The sequence below is a fragment of the Psammomys obesus genome, unplaced genomic scaffold (assembly GCF_907164565.1).
Source record: "Psammomys obesus unplaced genomic scaffold, mPsaObe1.curated_primary_1811, whole genome shotgun sequence".
Lineage (NCBI taxonomy): Eukaryota > Metazoa > Chordata > Mammalia > Rodentia > Muridae > Psammomys > Psammomys obesus.
The window spans coordinates 317,045-343,593 of NW_026594143.1; the positions used below are offsets into that span (position 1 = coordinate 317,045).

The 26,549-nt window shown below is 42.1% G+C and overlaps 1 protein-coding gene and 1 long non-coding RNA gene across 3 annotated transcripts in view; both read left to right on the forward strand.

Moving 5' to 3' along the window:
* The first annotated feature begins 1,771 nt into the window (after positions 1-1,771).
* Tspyl2 (TSPY like 2) lies at positions 1,772-7,613 on the forward strand. The gene is made up of 7 exons (XM_055617941.1): positions 1,772-2,782; positions 4,011-4,088; positions 4,195-4,306; positions 4,387-4,532; positions 4,657-4,751; positions 5,020-5,669; positions 6,905-7,613. The coding sequence occupies exons 1-7, from the start codon at positions 1,988-1,990 to the stop codon at positions 7,051-7,053; spliced, it is 2,025 nt and encodes a 674-aa protein (XP_055473916.1). The 5' UTR covers positions 1,772-1,987; the 3' UTR covers positions 7,054-7,613.
* Positions 7,614-13,261: 5,648 nt separating this feature from the next.
* The window catches only part of LOC129684715 (uncharacterized), a 15,927-nt gene continuing 2,639 nt past the window's right edge, over positions 13,262-26,549 (forward strand). The window contains exons 1-3 of one of the 2 annotated variants that reach the window (XR_008721382.1): positions 13,262-13,325; positions 13,452-13,526; positions 21,767-21,944. This is a non-coding gene — a long non-coding RNA (uncharacterized LOC129684715). The remainder of the gene's footprint in view (positions 13,326-13,451; positions 13,527-21,766; positions 21,945-26,549) is intronic. The other variant, XR_008721383.1, reaches the window with a different exon arrangement.

The following is a 26,549-nucleotide window of genomic DNA, read 5'->3' on the forward strand; positions in this document are numbered from 1 at the left end:
AATCCCACCTCATAAGGTTGTCTTCCCTTGGCCCAGCTTCTAAGCACCAGGTGGGGAGAGGGTGCTTTAGAAACCCAATTCTTCCCAATGTCTGCAGATTCCATCCCCACCCCAAAATTCAAACAAGGTATTTCTGAAATTGGACTACCATGGAAATAGGAACTTGGAATGGAGGAGGGGTCAAACATGGAGGCAATGGGATTAAGAAATGGTCCTTGCAAGGTAATGGCTGTTAGAGGAACTGCCTCAGTCTGAACTGGGAGGTCTTCTGAAGGTTCCACTGTATACAGCTGGGACTTTGTTGAACTTTGACTAAATTCAGAAGGAAAGATGACATAAAGAAAAAGCCCGAGTCTGGGGATCTACCCAGCTGTCCTACTTCTTATCACTCATTTAATTTACTATTGGTTTACTTATTCCCTCAGGTGCACAGAATTGAGATGGCCATATTACTCAGTTCTTGGCACACTATATCATCATTGATCCATGCAAGGCCCTTTTTTATTTTATTTTGTCCCCTTCACCACCCATGCCAGATCCCATTCTTTTCCACCCCACACAGGCACCACTCTTCTGTACTTGATGTGTGTCCTTCCAAACCACAGTTCATGTGTTTATTTACTTATGTGTATCTGTGGAAAATACATGGTGTTGATGTATTTTAATTTACATAAACAGTATTGTACTATAAATCTTGTTCTGTTTCTTTTTTCACTCAACATTATGTTTTTGAGAGATCCAGCCATGTTGCTATACACAGATCAAGCTCATTCTAGTAATCCATCTAAAACATATTACATTTTATCCATTCTCCTGGCGATGGATACCTAGGTTCCCTCCCTCTGCTTATCACAGCAAGATTGCAATGGGCAATAATTATCTCCTCTCCCTTAGGAACGTCTAGTTTAGAGAAAAAAAGGGTAGAGGTGGGCAGTCATTTGGCTAGAGTTACAGTGGCATTCACCTGCGATGTGAATTCTAGAAGCAAAGCCAAAACTCCACCGTCATGCCTCATCAAAGACTAGCCATCTCTAGTCATAAATAAAATAAAATCTTAGGGTACAATTAATAACAGCATTCACTTAGGAAAGGTTAGGAGGAGAAATAATATTTAGACAAAGAGTTTTAGAGTTCTAGAAAAATCTAGCAAATTAGTTGAATCACAATCTTTTTTTTTTTTTTTTTTTTAATGACGCAGAGGAAGTTACTTTTTGAGTCTGTGATGGTTTCTGGAGCCATTTTGCAGAGATGGAAAAAGCCTTGTCAAAACCTGACCACCAAACCAAAGACCTCAGATACTTAAATTACTGGCACGTCAAGACTGCCTGCATCTAAGGGTTACAGCGCTCACCTCAGGGGCATAAGCTGATGGGGGAAGGGATAGATTTAAGAAGTGCGTAGTTGCTCAAGGGAGGTGGGCGGGGAGAAAGATAGCAAGGGGATTTCATTTGAGCACATCTCGCTTCCTGGTGCTTGCGCACTCCCACTCACCCTCCCCTGTCTAGTCTTTCCGTCTTCACAATCACTGGTACTTTTCCCATTGGATAAAACATTGCAAGAACGGGGGTGAGCGGTTTCTTCCCTAGCTTTCCTTACAGCCAATCGCCCTGAAATTTTACTCCCATCACTGGGGCAGCAAGCCTGATGATTGGTGGGTGCGAAGGGGGCCAATTAGAAAATGATGACGTGTAGAGTTGGCAAGCCGGATTGCGTGAGAGAAGGGAAGGGTGGAGGGAACGCTAACGCCACCTCTGAGGCCTGAAGCCAATCCTGAGCAGAACAGACGCCTTCAAGGAGTGGGCGGGGCCTCAGCGTCTGGCGCTGTGGGAGTTGGGCAGGCGCTGTTGGAGGGGACATCGGAGCGAGGTGGTGAGCAGAGCTGGTCGCGTGAGGTGTGGCGGCTCCGCTTCAAGTGTGACTGGTGGCGACGGTCTCATCTGAGAGCAGAAGAATCAGTGCAATTCCCTAAGATTTGAGTGCAGTCACCATGGACCGCCCGGATGCGGGGCCTCCGGCCAAGACCCTCCGCCTGAGCAGCTCAGAAGTCCGTCAGCGAGACCTGCCGCCCCCGCCACCCCCGCCCCTCCTGCGACTGCCCCTGCCTCCACCCCAGCAGCGTCCGAGACTCCAGGAAGAAACAGAGGCTGCACAGGTGCTGGCTGACATGAGGGGGGTGGGCCCCACTCTACCCCCACCACTGCCCTATGTCATTCTCGAGGAGGGAGGGATCCGTGCGTATTTCACCCTGGGTGCTGGGAGTCCAGGCTGGGATCCTGCAATAGAGGCAGGATTTGGGGAACCCTCTCCCACAGGGATCATGGAAACACTTCCCTCTTCAGAAACCTCTGGAGGAAGCCTGGAAATTGACTTTCAGGTTGCAGAGCCCAGCACCCTTGCTGGAGAGAAAGCCCTAGAAACCTGTAGCTTTGGAGGGTGGGGGGCCCAGATGTTAGTTTGTCCAAAGAGGAAGGAAGAGGCTATCATCATAGTGGAGGATGAGGATGAGGATGAAAGGGAAAGTGTGAGGAGGTGGCAGCGGCAGCGTCGTCGTCGTCGTCGTCGTCGTCGGAAGCAGAGAAAGGTGAAGGAGAGCAGGAGTGCCCAGAGGATGGAAAGCATACTGCAGGCCCTGGAGAGCATTCAAATGGATCTGGAGGCGGTGAACATCAAGGCAGGCAAGGCCTTCTTGCGTCTCAAGCGCAAATTCATCCAGATGCGAAGACCCTTTTTGGAGCGCAGAGACCTCATCATCCAGCATATCCCAGGCTTCTGGGTCAAAGCAGTATCCTTCTCATCAGTACGCATGGGCCAGGAGCCCATGACTAAAGGGGAGGTGTGCAAAAGAGAAACAAGGGGTGTGGGGGAGGGTCAGAGATGGGAATGAAGCCCCATTAGAAGATTCTAGATTGAGTGGAAGAGGGATGGCAAAAGGACAAAATAACATAAAAATAAAGACTGCAGATGGGAAAAGAGTAGCACCATAACATTTTATATATATATATATATATATATATATATATATATATATATATATATCACAGACAGTAAAAGAGGGAGGGCTAACAGAGAAGACACACAGCCTATTAATAGGACCACAGTGAAAGGAGAAGAGGGAGATACAGGTGATGAACTGACAGTAAGGAAAGAAGGCAAATACACTCTACAGGAAGGGTAGAAGCCACACAAGGCTTTGTAAGTCTGGGTCTTTGCTTACATGCCTAGAAATCTCAAATTTGTGTAAAGTAAGTACTCCATTAGAGGGGAGAGGATAGAAATGGGATGGAACCACCTGAAGAATCAGGAGAAAGACCACTTGGATGTGGAGGTCAGTGGTTAAATGAAGAAAAAGGTAGAACAGGAAGCCTCAAATCCATGATTGGTGAGCATTGAGCTCATCCCCTGGAAATATATTTGTATACATATTTGAAATATATAGGTTTAGCATATTAATAGAATATATATATATATATATATATATATATATATATATATATATATATATTTGTCCCATGATCCATGATACAAAGTGTCACATGATCACAGGCCCTCAGCAGACAGGCACAGGGTATCATGTAGATACATAATTTCTATATCTAGATATGAGGCAACATGGCTTATGCACACCAACCTCCAGAGCCATTCATACATCATGTGGACAATGACCATCAGCACCTATACATGTAACATCACGTAAACAAAGGCCCTCAGTAACCAAATACATCATTACTTACACTTGGGCTTACAGCTCCCAGACACATAGTATTTTGTGAACCTCTCACCAAGAGACAAGGAAAACATGGACATGGTCATACACCCATTGCATCTAGACACTCAGCAAATATGAACCATAGCAAGGTTACCTAACACTGAAGTTTAACATTGCATAAGCACTCACCTACTCCACATACATCACTCAAACATAGAAGGAACCCTCTGTCTTGACCTTGCTTTGCTTTGCCCTACTTGGCATTGAACAGTAAATCCTTGACCTAAACTGCTCCACTCATCAGTTCCTCAACCACCCCAGAATTTCAGTCTTGATCAACCAACGTGATGAAGACATTTTCCGCTACTTGACCAATCTTCAGGTCAGGCCAAGGAAGGATGCCAAGGAATCTGGTCCTTAGAGGTGAGGGGGAGGGTGGGAAGGGCCACAGAAGGGATAGATACCACTATTACCCCAACTCTGAGCAGGTACAGGATCTCAGACATATCTCCATGGGCTACAAGATGAAGCTGTACTTCCAGACCAACCCATACTTTACAAACATGGTGATTGTCAAGGAGTTCCAGCACAACCGCTCAGGTAAGAGGCAGTCCCAGAATAAATCTGTGGCCCAATATTATCATTTCCAGTCTCTTATGCATCTGTTCCTCTTCCTCTAGGCCGCTTGGTGTCTCATTCTACTCCAATACGTTGGCACCGTGGCCAGGAACCCCAGGCCTATAATCGCAGAAACCATGATTCCAGAGAAAGCTTCTTCAACTGGTTTTCCAACCATAGCCTCCCAGAAGCTGACAGAATTGCTGAGGTGAGCCCCCCTGGTACTGCAAGGGAAAGTCATGCCAGACTTACCCCTGGGTGCCTGAGAAATTATGAGTGGGTTCTAGGGCTTATACTTGTGGCTCTTTTCTCCTCCCTCCACCCCACAACAGATTATCAAGAATGACCTGTGGGTTAACCCAGTGCGCTACTACATGAGAGGAAGTGGCTACAGGACAAACAGAAAGAAGCATGAAGGAAAGGAAAGGTGATGAAAGAAATGGTGCCTGAGGGGCTTTGGGGTTTTCTTTTTAAATAGGGCAGACACTAAGCTAGTGACAAACATGATTTATAGAGGCACAAGAGACCACTGAGATAATCCAGTACACTGTCTACAAAAGATATACAGAAGTGACCTGAGGTTACATAGTCAGAGGTAGCAATGAGACTTTCCCCCATTCTTAGAAGTCCTATTACCATACTGCCTTCCCAGTTACTTCCATTAACCTTATACTCAGTTTTAAACTTACCCACAGTAAATCCAAGAACAAATACGAAATGGTGATCATGGAAGATGCTCATGACCATTATGCCATTGAAGACATTCTCAGTGAAATCTCAGAAACTGATGAGATCACTGACAATGAGACCGTTCATGATATCAAGATCTCTGACTTCATGGAGACCACCGACTATTTTGAGACCACTGATAATGAGGTAACTGACGTCAATGAGACCCTGTGTGAAAGTGAGAATCCTGACCATAATGTGGTCCCCAACAATAAGGTCACTGACAACACAGAGATCATTGCTATAAGTCCAGATGACAACAGTGAGAACCCAGAAGAAAACACCTATGACAGTGAGGATTCCAGCAACGAGAAAGCTGATGGTGACAACAAAAGCCTAGAAGGTGACAGCCAGCAGGGTAATACTATCCAGGAGAGCAGTGATAGTGACAATGGAGATGAGGGCAGTGATAGTGAGGGCAGTGATGATGATGGCAATGAGGGTGACAATGAAGGCAGTGATGATGATGACAGGGACATTAAATATTATAAGAATGGCATTGATGTCTTTGACAAGACTCTGGATAACAGCACCAACCAGGATGACTATGAGGAGGAGGTAGAAATCATCTCTGAAGAATCAATGGAGGAAGAAGAGGAAGAGGCTCGTGAGGAAGGTGAGCTATAGGTCCCTCCCCCTTCCTTCCTCTTCTGAGAATGCCCAGGCTTCTTTGGACAGCTGGTGATGAGGTGAACAGAATATGTTTTCTCTACACTCAGAAGACAGAGCAGTTAATTTCACTTCAAGGAGTGAGAAAGGAGAGGGAGAGCTAAGGAAAGGAGGTATCATTTCAGTTTGAAGTTGTATTTCTGCTAAACAGCAATGTGGAGCCTTCTCCATGGGATGGATTAGTGACCTAGAATGTTTGGCAAGGCTTCCAAGATTATTCTAGGACCCTTCACCAATTCTGAAAGCTGCTTCACATGGAAGGGTTTGCTGATAGAATGTGTTAGGCAAAGAATGCATAAATACAAGTTCTGAGTATCCGGCCTTTAAAAACCCATTTCACTTTGCAGAACTCCACATTTCCCAAACTTCTTGACCACAGAACACGTTCTTTGTCCAACAATATATACATTTGGGGAAGGGCATGGGAAAGATTGCACATGGAAGTTTGGGGGGATAAAGCAGTATTTAAGGTGACTCTCCGGTTTGGCTCTGGCCTAGAAGACTGGTAAAAGAACTCATCTGAACCTGGTTATGGGCAGACAGAGGAGAGGTCAGCCCCTGGGGGAGGTGGAAGGATAAGGGAAACCAACCATGGGGTTCCTGGCCAACTTTCATTGAAGAAAGGAGCAAGGCACAAAGGGTGAAAATGTTCAGTGAGTGAGGAGCCACATACACATTTTTTGGGCGGTGGGCTGGGGAAATGAAGGGAATAGTCAATCCTCTTTTTTTTCCCACCTCATGGCCTCCCTCTTCTCCAAGGATGCGAGGCAGAACTGCCTAGCGCAGAGTTGGGGTGGGAAAGTGGACTGAAGAAGACAGACTAGAATTTGGGTCACACTAAGGGCAAAAAGTATCTGATGAATATAAGGCCAAAGCCTCCCTCCGGAAAGTCAGACGTGCATTGAGGAATGGGAGCAGGAGAAGAATAAAAACAATGTGTCACTTTTGACGGAAGAAAGATGAATGTTGCCTTCCTGCCTCCCTCCCATTCCTCTGACCTTGGGTTTGAGCACAGTGGCAATTCTTCTCCCTTCTCCCTCGCCTTTCGTGTCCTCTCTCCCTCCCTGTCCCAAACAGTACCACTTGGCGAGTGGTCCCAGGCCCTCAAAAGTCACAGCTATTTGTTCTGTTCACTTTTCAAGGGGCATCTAACCAACTCCCTCTATGTTCTCCCCTACACAGGTAGTGAGCTAGGCGAGGAGAGCTATGTAGAGGAACAAATCTATGAAGGGGAAGAAAGTGAAGTGAACTCAGAAGATTCTGATATCCAGGAGGTGCTGCCGGTCCCAAATGCTTGGGCCAGCCTGGGGAAGAACGAGAAAATCGGATAAACATTTGGGGTCTCTCTGTATAAACCCCTATCCCCTATCCTCTATCCCATTTGCCCTCCTCTTCAGCTAGGGCTGTGCGGTCCCACATTGCACTTCTGGGGTTAGACTGACTTATTACACTGGTTTAAAGTTTATTTTTATGGTTTAGTAATTGCAGAGTTCTTATTTGGAGGAGGGATTACCCTCCCCTTCAGCTCTCCTCTCCCGCAGGCTTCTGTGTGCTGCTAATCTTATATATTGTGATGCCTTGGTCAGGGCCCCTTTAGCCCCCTTCGTAAGCTTAGGCCCAAGCCCCTCTCTCCGTGCTTTGTGGACATCCTGATCATTAAGTAAGGAGGGCCGCTGTGACCTTCGTCACAACTGCGCAGTGGCCTCAAGACTCCGCTACCACCCCCTTTTCCAGAGTTTCTCCGCAATCCCTTTCTTCCCTTCATCAGCCCTGACCGCTAGCTCGCGTCAGTGTTTTTGCAAGGCAGCTTCGCCTTTGTGGTATTCCAGCTCCCCAGAAGCCCCGCCCCTTCCCCCGTGACCCTTGACGAGCCTAATAAAACTGAGCAAATTCAAAGTGCGTCTTGGAATCTTTTGTCCACCTTGTTGCGCCGTCCCTTAGCCAGCTGGAAACACCCTGGCACGATGGTGGTAGTGAACAGTTTCACAGGTGGAGTAGAGCTCCTAGAGACTGCAAAAGCATTGCTTCAGACCAATGCGGCCCGTCCTAACCAATGGGTGTTCCTCCTCCTCCCCAACCCCAACTCTAAGAAACCCTGCGAGGTAGAAAAGAACTTCCCACGCCTTTCTCTCTGGCGCATGCGCAGAAAGATCCTGCGTCCTAGAACATCAATTTATTTGGTGATTCATCTATTCATTTTACAGTGCGTCAAACCATTTTTCAGGCCTAGTTCGAGCTGGGTGTGGAGGAGCTATTTTTCTTGTTCACATACAGTTTTAATAATAATAAAAAAAAAGTCACGACAACACTCTAGACAGCACAACCTAGTCACGCAAAAATGCTCTCCTATCTTAGGGAGGGATGCAGGGTTTCTTCCTGGCCCTGAACCTGATGGAGAAGGCAGGAGAAAAGATGGCCTATGTCATAGAGTTTGCATTGAAGATAACGGATAACGAAGAGAAATTACAGTGTAGCTGTGTGATAAGATAGGCAGGCTCAGAGCTGGGCATCTGAAAGGCAAGCTTTACCTGGGAGACCTTGGGAAGACTGCCGAGGGCAAAACTTGGGATGTGGTAACTTTATGACAATAAACACCAGAAATGTTTACCATATTCACTCGATCATAGTGATGACTAATTTTTAAGTATTTTTATTATTTAAGGTACTTTTTAAAAATGTGTGGGTGTCTTGCCTGCATGCATATATATGTACGCGCACCACTTGCGTTCCTGGTTCCCGTACAAGTCAGAAGGGGACGTCAGAACTTCTGGAACTGGAGTTACAGATGGTTGTGAGTTGCCATTTGAATGCTTGGAACCATACTTGGGTCTTCTGCAACAACAGTAAGTTGCCTTAATCACTGAGCATCGTTCCAGTCCTCACTATTTTAATTATTTGAACTATGTATATATGTTTGTGGACTTAGGGCAGTGCAGGTGTCCAAGAAGGCAAAGAGGCATCAGATCCCCTACACCACCCTACCAATGGTGCTCTAGGAGTCAAAATTTGTACCTCTGGAAAGCAGTACATACTCTCTTGGAGCCTCAGCTAGCACCCCGGTGACCTCACAGTTTCTGTAATAGGGTTTCATCCAGCCTCAGATTTTATCTATAAGCTCCAAAAAACCTTGTGCCAGATTTCATGAAAAGACCTATACATATAAGAAAAGGAGACCCAGGGAAGGCAGGGTAGCCACAAATCCCGGTGGACAGAAGAATCTACTACTAGTTAACCACTCAACCAACCTTCGAGCCCCAAAGATGTCATTTTTTTAATAATTTTAATTTTTTATTGAAAATAGATTTTTTATAATTTTTATATTAATAGATTTTTATAAAAATAGATTTTATAAAAATAGATTTTTATAATTTTAATTTTTATATTAATCTTTGTATAATTAATTAATACAAAGTTATTTACTTTGTATCCCAGCTGTATCCCACTCCCTCATTCCCTCCCAGTCCCTCCCTCACTCCTCCCTGCCCCTTTCCAAGTCCACTGATAGGGGAGGACCTCCTCCCTTTCCATCTGACCCTAGCTTATCAGGTCTCCAAAAATGTCTTTTAAGTAGATATCATAGTGGGTTGTTTTTTTTTTTTCAACATATCTCCCAAATTTTCCATCCAAATTTTCTGTCCATTGCAGGACAGCTTTGTCAATTTTGCATTTAAGAAAACGCCCTCTGCTGGCTGTCAAGAGCATTGAAGGAGTGCAGTGTGGAAGTAGGTTATGTATACCTCAGATGAGAGTAGGATGGGAATTTGGACTCTTTTTTAGGTTTATTTTTTATGCTTTTTGTTTTATTTTGTCTTTCTTTCTTTTTCCTTTCTTTCTTTCTTTCATTCTTTCTTTCTTTTTTTTTTTTTTTTGAGATAGGATTTCTCTGCATAACCTTGGCTGTCCTAAAAGTTGCTCTGTAGACCAGGCTGGCTTTGAACTCAGACAGATCCTCCTGCCTCTGCCTCTGCCTCCCAAGTGCTCAGATTAAAGGCGTGTGCGACCCCTGCCCGAGATATTTGTGTCTGTTAGTGTGCATGTGTGTGTTTAAGTTTCAGAACAGTTTTAGATTTGAGCACTTTCTCAGAAAAAGGCATAATGGATTTGAGGGAGGAAGGGGACAAATATAACATGCCATTTTCATTGCATCATAACAAAGGTAAATACTAGCAGTATGACATCACTATAGATGTAAACTTTGATCACCTGGCCAAGGTAATGTCTATCAGGTTTCTCCACCCTAAAGTTACGATTTCTGCCTTGTCTATGTTGTACTCTGAAGAGAGGCTAAGTGCCCCTTCCTTTTCTGGGCCTCTGAGTCTTTGATATGGTTTGAATGCTAGATCTTGAAAATAGCTCTATATGTTCTGGTGGGGGGGTGTTTTGTTTTGTTTTTCTTTTTTACATGCTCTTGATAAAAGTTTTGGAGAGAAGATAGGGATTTTCATGACTCTGATTCTGACCTTGACTCACCTTGTTGGAGTTAGGTCAATAGAGTTAGAAGGAAGGAATGTCCTAGTCAGACATGGTGCTGTTCACTTGTAAGTACTCAGAAGGCCAAGGCAGTGAGATTGCTTGAGCCCAGAATGCAAGTCCAGCCTGAGAAACATAGCAACATTCTATATATTCTATATTCCTCAAAAGGAGAAACAAGCTATTAAAAAAGAGAAGGGGGATGTCTTATCCAAGGTAAGGCAGTATCTCAAGACTAGAGTTTATAGAATGGGATCTTAATCCAAGGCATCTTGTGGAGAATGAGGATATATATCCCAGAACTATCTGAACCCAGTCCCAGTGAGTATCTGTATAGGAAGGGAAATAGAGAAGTGGAGATCTCAGGGGTGAAGACCCTGGAGTGGACCAGCAAGGAAGTCAGTCTGAAAAAAATGGCTCATGCAGTCAAATAGGGAGCAGGCCTGGTTCCTCTTGCCTCAATCTGTCCTAACTGATATATTTCCCCCATCCTCCCTAGAAGGTCTCAATCCTCCCAATTACTATTTTAGCCAAATTATTCTGGGAAAATCAGGTCAGGAGTAACGACTTGTCCAAGATCCCAGGACATAGTCTTCAGCATGTTCTCCCCCAACCCCCAATAAAATCCTACTCTGTTCATTCTGGCATTTGAGGCTCTTCTTTATCCACCCTATCCAAAAGGGACACTGGTCTTCTGGGACATTCTTAGGAACACATTATGGTATTCTAATATGGTTGGCCAGAGTGATCATGCTCTGAGCTAAAATATGGAACAAGAGGAGTTTTTCACTCAGAGTGGCATCTTGTTACCAGTATTTTCCTTTCTCAGACTGGATCTTCAAAAAGAAGGTTAGAATGTTTTTAAGGTCAAACCTATCTCTAAAGTACAGCGTACGGTGAGCATCAGTGAACATGAGCATCACTGTGCGAGGTACTGCACACCTGTAATTCCAGCCCTCTGGGAGGCAGAGGCAAGTGGATCTCTGTGAGAGGCCAGCCTGGTCTACAAAGTGAGTCCAGGACAGCCAAGACTACACGGAGAAACCCTGTCTCAAAAAACAAAACAAAACAAAAAAAAAAAAAACACTGACCAAACAAACAAAACATGAGCATCATGAAGTAACTGTAAACAGAATCCAGGAGAATGAATAATGATGGGCTCCATGCTCCCCAGGGCCTGTTCTTATACTGAAACTACTTGTTTTTGTAGGCCTCACATTTTATAGCTTTCTTCAACAAAGGTACCTGCTGCTAGGTATGAGGTTCCCAAGATTTCCTGATGTCACAAAAGTGCCATTCACTTTTGTAGACAGAATCAGATTGGCAGGGACAAAACTGGATTCAGGAATGTCCCTCTGTAGGTGACAAAAGAAGCCAGCATTTGTTCTCTCAAATATTCATTCAATAATATTCATTAAATACCTACTATGTGCCTTATACTAGACTGAGTAAACTCATAGGCTGTCCACAAATGTCAGATTTAGACATTAACAGCAGGTCCCACAGGAATATAGCAAGGAAACAAAAGAAAATAAGTCTCTGTCCTGTTGGAGCTAAGAAATCAAGTTCAGTTTTTGTGTCATTGATCTCTTTTGTGACCTAGTGAAGCCTGTAGACCTTTTCTCCTGAAAATATCCTTTAAAGTAAAAAAAAAAACATATCTAGTATTAGAAAGAAAACTATTGAAATATTAAAATACAAAAAATGCGATGTGATGACTTAATGACTACAATGATTATCATGATTTTAGATTTATTTTTATTGATGTGTGTATTTGTGTGTGTGCTCCTATGCATGCATGAGTGTGCTTTGCAAAGGTGTGAGGCACATGTACTCAGGTGACAGTGAAGGCCAGAATAAGGTATCTGGTCCCTTGGAGGCGGCGTTACATGCAAATAACATTCTTGCTGGCAACCCTCCTCTACAAGAGCAGCAAGCACTTTTAACCACTGAGTTATCTCTCCAGCTTTTGATTATCATGATCTTTAATCACTGATTATATATTTCAGAGATTACATATTTGAGAGATCTGCAACTTCATAATGTGATAGACAAATCTCTAATTGCTACTGGTAAGAGTCATCAATATTACTATTAGTGTCATGGTGAGTTACATTCTTTATTGAAAACATGCTAAATTTTGATAAACAGAGAGAAAAAAAAGATGTAAATTCATTCCCATCCAAGTCATTTCTTCCTGCCCCCAAGCCCTACCCGCTAGACTCTCTTGGAGGATCTGTGCTACCCAAATTTAAAAACTTGCTAATAGAAGAAGCCTTCCTGTCTTCCCTACTTTCTTAAACAGCTTTCCTTTAGAAGACAGAGAGCTGTTTTGTTTTTTGTTTTGTTTCGTTTCTGAGTAATTGACCCACATTTTCAGGCCAGTAAGTTTGCCTCTTTGGAAGGCAGCTACTCTCACCACTATATTACCAATGCCTCATCGAGATTGCCTCTTTAGGTCATAGCTTGTACTTGAACAAATAAAATCTGCCCAGTAGAAGTGGCTCATACCTTTAATGCCAGCACCCGGGAGGCAGAGGCAAGCCCGGTTTACACGGTGAGTCAGCTAGGGCTACGAAGTAGGATCACCTTATTTTCCATGGATAGAATTAGGAACAAGGCTCTCCAACTCCTACAAGTGGGTGTGGAGCTATAGGAAACTGGAAGCAAAGTCTCTTAGCAAAACAGTGTAAGGACAAAGCGGCTACAGAAAAAAAAAAAGAAGAAGACGTCAGGAAAGTCACAACTCTATTCAGTGATCTGCGCTTACTCTGGGTTAGGGTTTCCTGCGTGTCACAAGCGACCCCCGGAAGGCCAGTCCAGTAGACCGGCAAAAGGAATAAGGAATGATCCTTTCCTGGCCAGTGTTGTTAACTGAAGAGCTTGGCTCATAAACCAATCACACCCTCGAGAAGGTGGAGTTTTCATCCGTGCTTCCATCTCCAACCAATCCCAGGGAAGGCAGGAGTGCACTCCTCCAATGGGAGCTGAGGAGCCGGCGGTAGTGCTGTAGCTCCGTTACCCTGCCAGCGCTGCGTGGAGCATCGCGTGAAGCGTCCTGTGTCTGCGAGATCTTGCTGTGGGCCAGGTATCCATTCTCCTGCGACAGCTGTAGAACCTACGGAGACTAGAGGTATCCCGAGAGAAGTAGTAAAAAAGGGGTGGTGGGTAAGAGAGCGGCGGGAGGGGAGAGAACTGCCCAGAACGCATGTGGGGAGGGACCTGGCACGCTTTTACCTGGGCGGCCTTTCAACTCTAGGTCCGTGGGTGGTGGAGGATCATAACAAAAAAAGGAAAGGCGAGTGCTCCTGTGTCCCCTCCAGGCCGCACGCAGGTGAGTACCCTTTGAACCCACCAACCATGCCCACCCTCTGTGGGCCTCCCCATCCCAGTCCCTGAGGAAAAGATTTCATGCAGGTCTGCTGCTCACGTGATTGTCTGTGTTCTAGTCTTGACTCCATGTCTGCCTCTACCCAACATTTTCTCTCCCTCTCCCCTCTGTCCTTCCCCCTCTCCCCTCCCTCCCTCTGTCTCCCCTCCCTCACTCTCTCTTCCCTCTCTTCTCCTCCCCCCCTCTGTGGCCCCATGCTAAGACACCCCAGACTCAGGAGTCCTAATCCTTAACTGATTGACCACTTGAAACCGGCTATAAAACTTTGAACTATCTGCTTTCTATCCGGCTCAGTCATCTGTCAAATAGAGGGGGCGTCTGTCTCTATCAGAGCCAATTCACATGCTTGGTCCCTAGGAATTTTTTTTCAATAAATGATGATGATGATGATTGAAAAGCATATTGATTCTCTTAGTTTGACTTTTTTTCCACCTTGTCTGTCTCTGACTCTATCCCCACTGGATCTTTTGTAATGCTTTTGTCCTCTTTCTTTCCACACTGAACCTCTTTTCTATCCCTAATGTGGTTAGAGGTGCAGTATTTATAGTCTCATTGAGGAAAGCACCCTCTTTGCTCCTCAGCCTTCTTTGTTAAACAGGTAGAAACTCCAAGGATGACAAGAAAATTATATTGAAAACCATGTTTTAGCCACCTTTGGTGGTAGTACGTAACTATATTTATAGCATGCAGGAGGAATGCCACAAGTTCAAGGCCATCCTCAGCTACATAGTAAGGTCAAAGTAAACCTATGGTGTCAAAAACTGTCTCGATTCCCCGACTCCCACCGCCACCTATACACAAAACACCTTTGTTGTTGTTGTTGTTTGAGACAAGATGTCTCTGTGTAGCCTTGGCTGTCCTGGAACTCGCTCTGTAGACCAGGCTGACCTCAAACTCACAGAAATCCACCTGCCCGCCTCTGCCTCCCAAGTGCTGGGGTTAAGCCGCCGCCGCTGCCAACACCACCACCACCCCATGCCCACAAAACACTTTAATAGCCATTATGTAATGTTGGTCATCAACAGATAGTCCAAGGATCTTGTAATTATGCCTCCATGTAGCCTTGGGCATCTTTCCTGTCCTCACCCAGGTGTCTAGATTAGACCTTTTGAAACTCACTGCCAAGTAATCATCAAATTTCATCCTCATTCCCTTCTTAACTTTTGAATATTCTTGCTATAACTTTGTCATTCTGACACCTATAGATCCAATATTCTATTTTTATAATGTATATTTTGCCTCCTTCACTACTTTTAAATGAATAGCATAAAAAGAGTCTACATACACAATCCTCCCACAGCTAATATAACATTTTAGTTGTAATATAAGGGAGAAAAATTAATTTTTTTTTTACTTATTTGTTTTTGGTTTTCGAGACAGGGTTTCTCTTGAATACAGTGCTGGCTGTCCTGGAACTCACTTTGTAAACCAGGCTGGCCTAAAAGTCTGCCTCTGCCTCCTGAGTTCCGGCATTAAAGGCATGTGCCACCACAGCTGGCTGAAGAAAAATTTATAATAAAACAGTGTGCACTTCAGTACATAAATGCTTTGCTATGACTTTGCTGCAAGACATAATGAAGTAAGCATACACATAAGTTACATATATGTGACTTGTGCATGTGACAACTACAGGTGTATTGAGTGGTGACTCAGAAACCATAGGTAGGCTATAGTTCCATTTCTATAAACAATGAATAATTCTTCATAAAGTTCTAAATAAAAGAATATATAAGAGTCTCTCATGTATGGTTGTTAGAGTTTTAGAAAAGTGAATATCCTTGATTACTTTCCTCTCTAGTCTGTTCCCCTACTCCACTTCACCTCAATGGTCTCCTTAATGTTACACGAATGCATTAAGCATACTCATGCCTGGATGGTTTTGTATTAGGCCTTTCCCTGTCTTTAAAATATTTTTCACCCAATATCCACAGTTACTATGCTCTCACTTTCTTCAGGTTTCTATATAGCTGTCGTTTTCTTTTTGCAGTCTACCATGATGATCCTGCTTTAAAAAAAATCATCCCAGTCCAAACACTAACCCAACTTTATTGTTCCCATTGCATTCCACTTTCTTACCCAGCACAGTCCTGTGTTGCTTAACAATGGGAATATATTATGAGAAATGTATCATTAGATAATTTGATCCTTGTACAGAATATAGGGTGCTTACTCAACCAAGACCTTTGTGACATCACCACTCAATACAATATTATAGGATGAACATCATTTAAGCAGACCAGTGTTGACCAAAACACCATTAGACAGTGTTTGGCTGTGTGTTATTTACTTCTACTGTGTTTTTAGTTTATTGTCTATCGCTCTGCACAGTTGTGAGCTCTAGAAAAGGGAAAGGATTTTTGTCTTTTCTTTCCCCCCTTCCTGATGGGTCTGTAGTACTTAAAACGCTACTTGGCACATGATAGGCTCTCTTAAGTAAATGTTGATCTAGTGGATTAATTATAAATTAATAAACAGACTTATTTAAACCTAACTAATAGTTTGGCAGGTCAGGCTGTATGGATGTGGAACAATTCTTTGTTATGTGGCTCTGTCTTGTGCACTGCAGAATGTTCAGCATCTCTGCTGGATGCCCACTAAGTATCATGCCAATCAGAAATGCCACCCCCTAAACGCTCTTTGACTTGAATGGTGTTCTAGCTTTCCTCTAAACACTCTTGCCCACTCTTGCAACGTCCCTATACTCTACTTAGTGAGGGGTGGGATTTTAATTGCCCTTTTCATGCATTTTATTTCTTTTCTTCTTTAACCCAGTTTTTGTTTTCTGATGATTTTCAGTGTTGGAGAGTGAACCCATGGTTTCTCATATACTAGGCAAGCACTCCACCACTAAACTATATCTAAGTCCTATTTTCAGATTTTTTAAAAGATTTATTCATTTTTTTATATGTTTGAGTGTTTTGCTGTTATGTATGTACATGCACTATGTACATGCCTAGTGCAGAAAGAGGTAAGAAGAGAACATCAGGTCCCCTGGATCTAGAATTATGGATGGTTGTGAGTCACCATATAGGTACTGGGAATTGAACCTAAGTCCTCTGAAATAGCAGCAGGTACTCTCAACCTCTGAGCCATCTCTTCAGTCCTGTTAAATTTTTGTTTGTTTTTCCACAATAAAGTTTCTATGCATAGTCCTGGCTGTCCTGGAACTTATTCTGTAGACCAGGATAGCCTCGAACTCAGAGATCCATCTGCATCTGCCTTCTGAGTGCTGGGATTAAAGACATGGCACCACCACCTCCTGGCTGTTTTGCCTGCAAGGCAAGTTCATGCAGTACCCACAGCGGCCAGAAGAGGGCATAGTATTCCCAGGAACTGGAATTACAGGTGGGTTGCCAGAGTGATCTTAACCACTGAGCCATCTCTACAACCTGTGTTTTCAGAATTTTTAAACTTTCAATTTTTAAAATATTTTTGGAAGAGTTTCCATATATACTCAGTCAAATTATCTAAATTTTGAGAAATCATATAACTATAGTTTAACTGTAAAAAAAAAATAGAGAACATTGTCCTTTAGTACTGTTTCCTTATCTGGAACAGTTCATTTAGTCTTTCTTGTCTTTAATTACTTTGACTTTTCTTTTTGTTTTTGTTTCTGTTTTTTTAATTATTTTATTATATTTTTATTAATTACACTCTATTCACTTTGTATCCCCCCATAAGCCCTCCTCCCCTCTTAATCCCACTTTCCCTCCCCCTTCTTCACGAGTGCCCCTCCCCAAGTCCACTGATAGGGGAGGTCCTCCTCTCTTTCCTTCTGATCTTAGTCTATCAGATCACATCAGAAGTGGCTGCACTGTCATCTTCTGTGGCCTGGTAAGGCTGCTCCTCCCTCAGGGGGAGGTGATCAAAGAGCAGGCCAATCAGATTATGTCAGAGGCAGTCCCTCTTCCTATTACTATGGAACCCACTTGGACACTAAACTGCCATGGGCTACATCTGTGCAGGGGTTCTAGGTTATCTCCATGCATGGTACTTGGTTGGAGTATGAGTCTCTGGGAAGACCCTGTGTTCAAATTTTCTGGTTCTGTTGCTCTCCTTGTGGGGTTCCTGTCCTCTCCAGATCTTATTATTTCCCAGTTCTTACATAAGATTTCATGCACTCTGCCCAACAGTTGGCCATAAGTCTCAGCATCTGCTTTGATAGTCTGCAGGGCAGAGCCTTTCAGAGGCCCTCTGTGGCAGGTTCCTAGGTTGTTTCCTGTTTTCTTCATCTTCTGATGTCCTTCCTCTTTGCCTTTTGGGATGGGGATTGAGCATTTCTGTTTTTTTAAGACAGGGTTGATCTATGTAGCCCTGGTTGTCCTGGAACTCACTATGTAGTCCAGGCTGGCCTCAAACTCACATAGAGATCCACCTACCTCTGCCCCCTGGGTGCTGTGATTAAAGGCATGCACCACCACTCTCAGCTGACTTTGATATTTTTTAAGTATCCTGGCCATTTATTTTACAGATTCAGGCTTGTTGTGACTATATTAAGTTTAGTTTGCTTAGTTGGTTGGCTTTTTCTTTATTTTGGGTTTTGTTTGGTTTTTTGAGACTGGGCTATAGCATGATCCTTTCTCACAAAGAAGGAAAGGAAGTCCATGGATTCCCACCATCTACCACATGTGAATTCATTTACCTTGCCTTCTCTATTATTATGAATTAATCATTTTTTGCTATCATTAAAATCTAATCTTTCCACTTTGATTTTTTTTTAAAGCCCCATATTCTCTCCCTGTTTCTTTTTTTTTTTTTTTTTTTTTTTTTTCTTAAGCCAGGGTCTCACTATGCAGCTCTGGCTGTTCTGGAACTCACAGAGATTTCCCCCTCTGCCTTCCAAGTGCTGCAATTAAAGATATGTACCACTTCACACAGAAAAGGCTCCATATTGTCTTGAGGACATCGCTTCACTGGTTTTCTACTCTATAAAAAACAGTTATCATTAACACAGAAATGTTCTATTATTGCTTCCCTTCTTAGAAAAGATGTCTCATATTTCTGGTGCTGGGAATTGAACCATCTCACATGTTCAGTACACACTTTATCACTAAGCTACAACTCCTGACTACTTTCATTTTTCATTTTTTTGTTAAAACTTTATTCAGATGTATCTTACATACCACAAAATTTACCTTTCTGAAGGGTATTCAGTGGTTGTAGTATGTTCATGATGATATGCAAGCATCACCATGATCAGTTTTTGAACTTTTTTATTCTAGACTCCTGCTAGAGATGTTTCATACTCATTAGTAGTCCCTCCCTCGACAGCCTAACTTACTTATTGCTCCAAACCAGTGAAAGACCCTATCTCAGAAACAAGGTGAGTAGCACTTAAGGAACGACACACAAGATTGACCTTTGGCCTCCATGTGCACTTTCACACATATGCACTGCACAAAAAAAAGAGTAATGTTTTTTTCCAAGTTCCTAGTGTTGATGTATATGTTACTTCTTTTTATTACAAAATAATATTCTATTGTACAAACTCTATTGGAGTTTGGCTTGTTTTGCTAAGACTCTGAGATGTATTGTTAAATAATATATCTGATGTCTCTCTGGTTTATATAGCACTCATAGCTATAAACTTCCCTTCTAGAACTGTTTTTTCTATATCCCAAGGGTTCTGGTAAGTTATATGTCTGTGTGTCTGTGTGGGTTTGTGCATGTTGAGTGCATGTGCCTGTAGAGGCCAGTGATATCAAATGCCCCAGGAACTAGGGTTACATATGGTTGGAGCTTCATAATGTGGTGTCTGGGAGCAAACTCAGGTGCTCTGTGGGAACAGTACCTGGGTTTTTTGTTTGTTTGTTCAGACAGGGTCTTATTATGTATCCCTTGCTGGCCTGAATCCAGCTATTTGGCTCATAGACCTACCTGTCTCTGCTTCCTGAGTGCTGGAATCAAAGGCATCCCCCATGCCCATGCAGTGCCTGATCTTAGCTACTAAGCTATTTTTTCAACCCCTAAAATAAAATAGATCTTTAAAAAGTTTTTAAAGAATATTTTTTTGCTTTTATTTTTATGTGCATATGTGAATGCTTACATGTATGTATGTATGTACCACATGCATACCTAGTTCCCAAAGAGGCCAGAAAAGGACATGGAACTAGAGTTTAAAGTGGTCGTGAGCTACCTTGTAGGTGTGGAAACTAAGCCCAGACCCTCTGCAAGAGCAGCAAGTGTGTTCTAACTGCTGAGCCATCTCTACAGCCCTCTTTAAAAGTTTTTTTTAAAGAAGTCATTATGATTTTTTTTTTGCTTTTCTTTTTTTTATTTTTTATTTTAATCACAGGTCATTCACTTGTATCCTAGCTGTAGCCCCTTCCCTCTTTCCCTCCCAATCCCTCCCTCCCTCCCTCATCTCCTCCCTGCCTCTTTCCAAGTCCACTGATAGGGGAGGTCCTCCTCCCCTTGCATCTGACCCTAGCTTATCAGGTCTCTTCAGGACTGGCTGCAATGTCCTTATCTGTGGCTTAGAAAGGCTGTTCCTCCCTCATCGGGGAGGGGAAGCTCAATGAGCCAGCCACTGAGTTCATGTCAGAGACAGTCCCTGTTCCCTTACTAGGGTACCCATTTGGGTACTGAGCTACCATGAGCTACATCCGAGCAGGGGTTCTGGGTTATCTCCATGCACGGTCCTTGGTTGGAGAAACAGTCTCATAGAAGACCTCTGTGCCCTGATATATTTGGTCCTTGTGGGGCTCCTGTCCTCTCCAGGTCATACTAACTCCCCCTTCTTTCATATGATTGTCTGCACTCTACCAAAGGTTTGGTTTTGAGTGTCAGCATCTGCTTTGATACACTGCTAGGTAGAGTCTTTCAGAGGCCTCTATGGTAGGCTCCTGTCCTGTTACTTGTTTTTTCCTACTTCTAATGTCGATCCCATTTGTCTTTCTAAGTGAGAATTGATCATCTTACCCCCGGTCCTCTTTCTCGTTTATCTTCTTTAGGTGTATAGATTTCAGTATGTTTATCATATCTCATAGGTTTAGTACTCACTTATAAGTGAGTATATACCATGTGTGTCTTTCTGCTTCTGGAATACCTCACTCAGGGTGATCTTTTCTAGATCCCACCATTTGCCTGCAAATTTCATGATTTCCTTTTGATTCTTTAATATTTGTTCAGCCTTGCTTTGTGGCCAGAAAGAAGGTGTTCTAGAGTAAAAAAAGTTCCTAAGAAGAATGCATCTATGGAAGAGACTTTTTTTTTTTTTTTTTTTTTTAGTTAGGTCCATTTTTGATCTGTGGTTAATTTAGTTCTGAAGATTCTTGGTTGATTTGTTTGTTTGTTTGTTTAGATGACTTAGCTAAAGATGAAGGTGAGTATTGATATTACCCACTATTATTTTATGAGGGCCTATCTGACCTCTATACCCATTAGTGTTTGTTTTAGGAAACTGAGAAAAATCCCCAACATTACATGTTCATATATATATTTACCATTGCTCTCTCTGTGTAGTGGTTTGAATGAGAATGGCCTCCATAGGCATGTTTAAATGCTTGATCCCATTTAGTAGAAGTGAATGGGAAAGATTAGGATATGTGTCCTTGTTGGGAGCTCTGAGATTTCAAAAGCCACACCAGGCCCAGTCTATGTCTTTGCCTCCTGCCTGTGAATCAAGATGTAAAGCTCTCAGCTACTGCTCCCACCATGAGGACACAGGACTAAAACTCTGAACTTGTAAGCCAACCACCAATTACGTATTTTCTTTTTATAAGAGTTGCCATGGTCATGGTGCCTGTTCACAGCAGTAGAACAGTAAATAAGACAATCCTCTTGTTGGATTGCTCCCTTTATTAATATGCAGTGGCCTTCTTTATCTGTTCTGGCTAATTTTGATTTGACTTTATCAAAGTTAGAATCGCTACACCAGCTTATTTTCAACTTACATTTGCTTGACAAATTGACTTTCTTGCTGTGCTTCTCACTCAGTGAATGTCTTTACCTTTGACCCCGGCTGGTAGCATCACATGTTGGAAGCAGTGAAGCACCACCCCACCAAGTTTTCGTCTGACCTCCACAGGTGTGATATGCAATGCACACAAACAAACACACTAAATGTAACTTTTAACATTTTTAAAGGATTTTTTAATATACTGCTGGATTTTGTTATTTTTTTACGTTTGTTTTCAGGATATATGTACATTGTTCTCATAATGGTTTTTATCTGGTTTAAGTTTCAGAACCTTTCTTCAGACTTTAGAGTGACTTGGCAGTTGTTTCCTCCTCCTTTCTTTTTGCAAAAGATTCGTGAAGAATTGTGTGATGGTTCATCTCAGTTGTCAGCTTGACAGGATCTAGAATCACCTAGGAGACAAGCCTCTGCACATGCCTGTGAGGGATCATCCAGAATGGGTAAATCAAGGTGGGATTGCCCATCCTGCATATGGGTAGTATCACCCCATGCACTGGGTTCCAGGACTGAGTGAGAGAATGTGAAGTTAGCACAAGCATTCGTTACTCTCTACCTCCTAATCATGGCTATGATATAAACAACTGCCTCATGCCTTTATCACTGCTATGCCTTTCCCCACCAAGATGAACCATACCCTTGAATTGTGAGCCAAAACAAACACTTCCTTTCTTAAGTTACCTTGGTCAGACATTTTGTTGTGGCAAGGAGGAAATTAACTAATACAGCCAGCCATCTGGACAAGCCTGGATAGCCCAATTGATAACGTTTTGACCCTGAATCTAAGGGTCAATGGTTCAATTCCTTGCTACAGTTTTGTGTATGTCTTTTGTTCTTAATTGCTCGCTCTCGCTCTTTTTACTTTTGGGTTTTTCGAGACAGGGTTTCTCTGTGCGACAGCGTGGCTGTCCTGGACTCACTTTGTAGACCAGGCTGGCCTTGAATTCACAGAGATCTACCTTCGTCTGCCTCCCAATAGTTGGAATTAAAGGTGTGTGCCACCACCACCCAGCCAATTTCTCTTGTGTTAAATATATCCTGTGTGCTATAACCTTTTATTCCTTTGTAACTATGGTTTTAGTTAAATTTTCAATGATTATTCTAGGTGTTCACAATTAAAATTGCAACTTGAACAGATCTACTTTGGGTGTGTATCAAAACTGCTGTGGTAGTGAGTCAGGAAGTTGGCATGACTAAGAAGATCTTATACTACATAGCAAGGTGCTTTCAAAGAAAAGGATGAGGGGAACAGGGAATTTTTTCCCACCGTAAGTGAGATCTCTCCCATTGTCATAAAAACTGTCAATAGTTTTAATATTCCTTTATGCATTTTTTAAACAGAATTTAAAAAGTCACAAACAAAAACACCTTGCTTCATAAAATTTGTATAATCTTCAAGTTAATATCTATTCCTTTACAACATGAATTAGTGTTTCTTGTAAATTTGGTAGCAACAAGCTTTCTGTTTTGCTTATCTGATTTTCTTTTTCATCTTCATAATGTAAGTAAAGCTGGATATAGAATTCTCAGTTGACAGTATTTTTCTTTTACTATTTTGAAGTTGTCAACATACATACATTTTCTGCCGCATGGTTTCCTAGGAGAGGCAATTGTTAATCTTTTTGAGTCATTTTCATTTTTATTTTGTTAAAAAAGTAACACTTAGTCAAGAGTTATTACAAGGTCTAAAATCTCTTAAACTAATCAAAATGAAAAAGGGACGTTTGTTGTTTGTTTGTTTGTTTGTTTGACATAGCGTTTCTCTGTGTAGCCTTGGCTATCATGGACTCACACCAGGCTGGCCTCAAACTCACTGAGAGCCACCTGTCTCTGCCTCCCTGAATGCTGGGATTACAGGTGTGCGCCACAGGCACCTGACATGCTTTTTTTTTTCCTCTCATATAATACATTCTGACCACCGTTCCCCTGCCTCCACTCTTTCCAGTCCCTCACCTCCCCTATGTACTTATGAGAAAAGTTTCAAATAAATTTGAAGAAGACCAAATGTAATTGCTATAATTAAAAGAATAGATAGATAATATAAACAACACATTTAACAGTATAAACTGGCAATAAAGAGTCAAAGAACTACATACCAAATGAAAACATAATTGGCAGCAAGCTTTTCACATGATACAAACACAAATCCATTTCTATACTTTTCAGGTTTACTTTGAAGTTTTCATTATTAAGCCACTGATCATTGGGGCTTTCTTCAAGATGAGGTTTCTAACATTAATGGTACATTTTCAAGACTACGGATGCAGTTCAGTGATAAAGTGAGTACTTGCCTCCTGGCAGTCATAAGCTCCAGATTCTGTCCTGAGCACTGTAAAAAAAGAGTCCACAGAGAGATATTTGAGATTACTTTTAAAAAAATAAAAATAAAAAAACCTTAAGACCCAGCAAGCAAGATAGCTTAGTGGGTAAAGACAGTTGCCTCAGATGACTGAGTTTGTTTGATTCCTAGAACCTACATAAAGGTGGAAAGAGACAATAACTCCAGAAAACTTTCCTCTGACCTCCTCAGGCATACCATGGCATATGTGTGTATGCACATGTGCTCAGGCACACGCGCACAGGCAAACATGTACACACAGAGACAATAATAATTTAAAAATTTCCTCCTCATACTTTAGCTCTATACTCCCACTGCCTCTCCACCAACACATCTGTTGCTGAAGTAAACAGTGGTGTGGTGTATGGTCTACTGGGGGAAGCAAAGTAAACCCTTAAGCTTTTAAAATGTCAGCTTTCAGCCAATAGAAATGAAAAGATTTAAGTGGCCAAATGTTTCAGTTAGTAGTGGAAAAATGCAATCTGTGAAAATTATTGAACTAAAACTTCATACGTTTCTCCCAAAAAACAAGTATTATCAAGACCAGCACTATATTTATATTTAATTCACTGTACATATGTAACTACAGCAGATTAAATTAAAGTTGTATGAGAAACATACAACTTCATTAACTATTACCTACAGTTTTACAGTTTAATTTATTATTAAATAGTTGCCACGTGGGAAAAACAAAAATTTTGTGTTATTGGAGAAACTGGTGGGGGCCTTTAATTCCTTAAAGAAGAAAAAAAGATATACTACGCAAACCAAAATCTATTAAATCAAGAAATTCATTTTACCTTTTAAAGAAGGTATAACACTGGTAGGCAAAAGGAATCTCAAAGAAACTGAGGCAAACACAAAGGCAGTGCAAATGGCTTTGACACAGTAGAAGAGTAAGTAAAATAAAACTGTTCCTGTCAGTAGTATGTCAATGCACAAATACCAAAATAGAGATCTAGATTTGCTTTCATAAGTTTATAATAGTTTATCAAACTTTTAAAATATTTATTTAGTTTTATGGGTATGGATTTGTGCCAGAGTGTATGTATGTGCACCACATTTGTGCAAGAGCCCACAGGGATCAGAAGCATTGGAGCTGGAGTTACAGGCAGGCAATTGTGAGCCACAATACAGGTGTGAGGAACTAAACTATGATCCTCTGCTAGAGCAGTGTTTTTAATTCTTTTTCTTTTTATTTGTTACAGTAATTCACTTTGTATCCCAGCTGTATCCTCCTCCCTTGTCTCCACCCAATCACACCCTCCCTCCCTCATCTCCTCCTATGATCTGCTCAAAGTCCACTGAAAGGGAAGGTCCTCCTCCCCTTCCCTCTGACCCTAGCTTATCAGGTCTCATCAGGACTGGCTGCATTGTCTTCCTCTGTGGCCTGGTAAGGATGTTCCCCCATCAGGGGGAGGTGATCAAAGAGCCAGCCACTGAGTTCATGTCAGAAACAGCCACTGTTCCACTTACTAGTAAACCCACTTGGACACTGAGCTGCCATGGGCTACATCTGTGCAGAGGTTCTAGGTTATCTCCATTCATGGTCCTTCGCTGGAGTATCAGTCTCAAAAAAGACCCTTGTGCTCAGATTTTTTAGTTCTGTTGCTCTTCTTGTGGAGCTCCTGTCCCCTCAAGGTCTTTCTATCTCCCCCTTCTTTCATATGATTCCCTGCACTCTGCCCAAAGTTTGGCTATGAGTCTCAGCATCTACTTTGATACCTTGCTGGGTAGAGTCTTTCAGAGGCCCTCTGTATTAGGCTCCTGTCCTGTTCCCTGTTTTCTCCCTCAGGTGTCTATCCCGTTTGCCTTTCTGAATGAGGATTGATCATCTTACCCAGGGTCCTCCCTCTTGCTTAGCTTCTTTAGGTGTACAGGTTTTAGTATGTTTATCCTATATTATATTTCTAATATCCACTTATAAGTGAGTATATGCTGTGTTTGTCTTTCTGCTTCTGGGATACCTCACTCAGGATGATCTTTTCTAGATCCCACCATTTGCCTGCAAATTTCATGATTTCCTTGTTTTTAATTGCTGAGTAGTATTCCACTGTGTAAATGTACCACAATTTCTGTATCCATTCCTCAGCTGAGGGACTTCTGCATTGTTTCCAGATTCTGGCTATAACAAATAAAGCTGCTAAGAACATGGTTGAGCAAACGTCCTTGTATATTTGAACATCTTTTGGATATATGCCTAGGACACTTAATAATTTTCTAGCAGTTCATGGTTTGATTTAATCAACATTACATACAAAGAATACTGAGTCTTAAAGGAGTATTTTTAGTACTCATAGCATGAAGGGTCTAATAGTTTAGGCATAAGAGGATAGCTATATTGTACTGTTTAATTCACAGCTGTAGAATGTTTGACCTTTAAAATAAAATGAATATTCATAACTGCAGTTATAAATAATGAAATACTAGAAAACTATGAATATTTCAGTGAGATAATTTTTCATTTGAGGCCATTCATAATTTTCCTTTTAGAAATCTAAAAATAATTATTATCTTTGACTTTAAAATGTTCTGGTAGATTTAGTCATCTCTTAACTTGTTTAATATCTCCTTATTGAAATAAGTGACTAAACAATCAAGGTTCCCCTTCCTTCCTTCCTTCCTTCTTTCTTTCTTTCTTCCTTTCTTTCTCTCTCTCTCTTTTTCTTTCTTTCTTTCTTTCTTTCTTTCTTTCTTTCTTTCTTTCTTT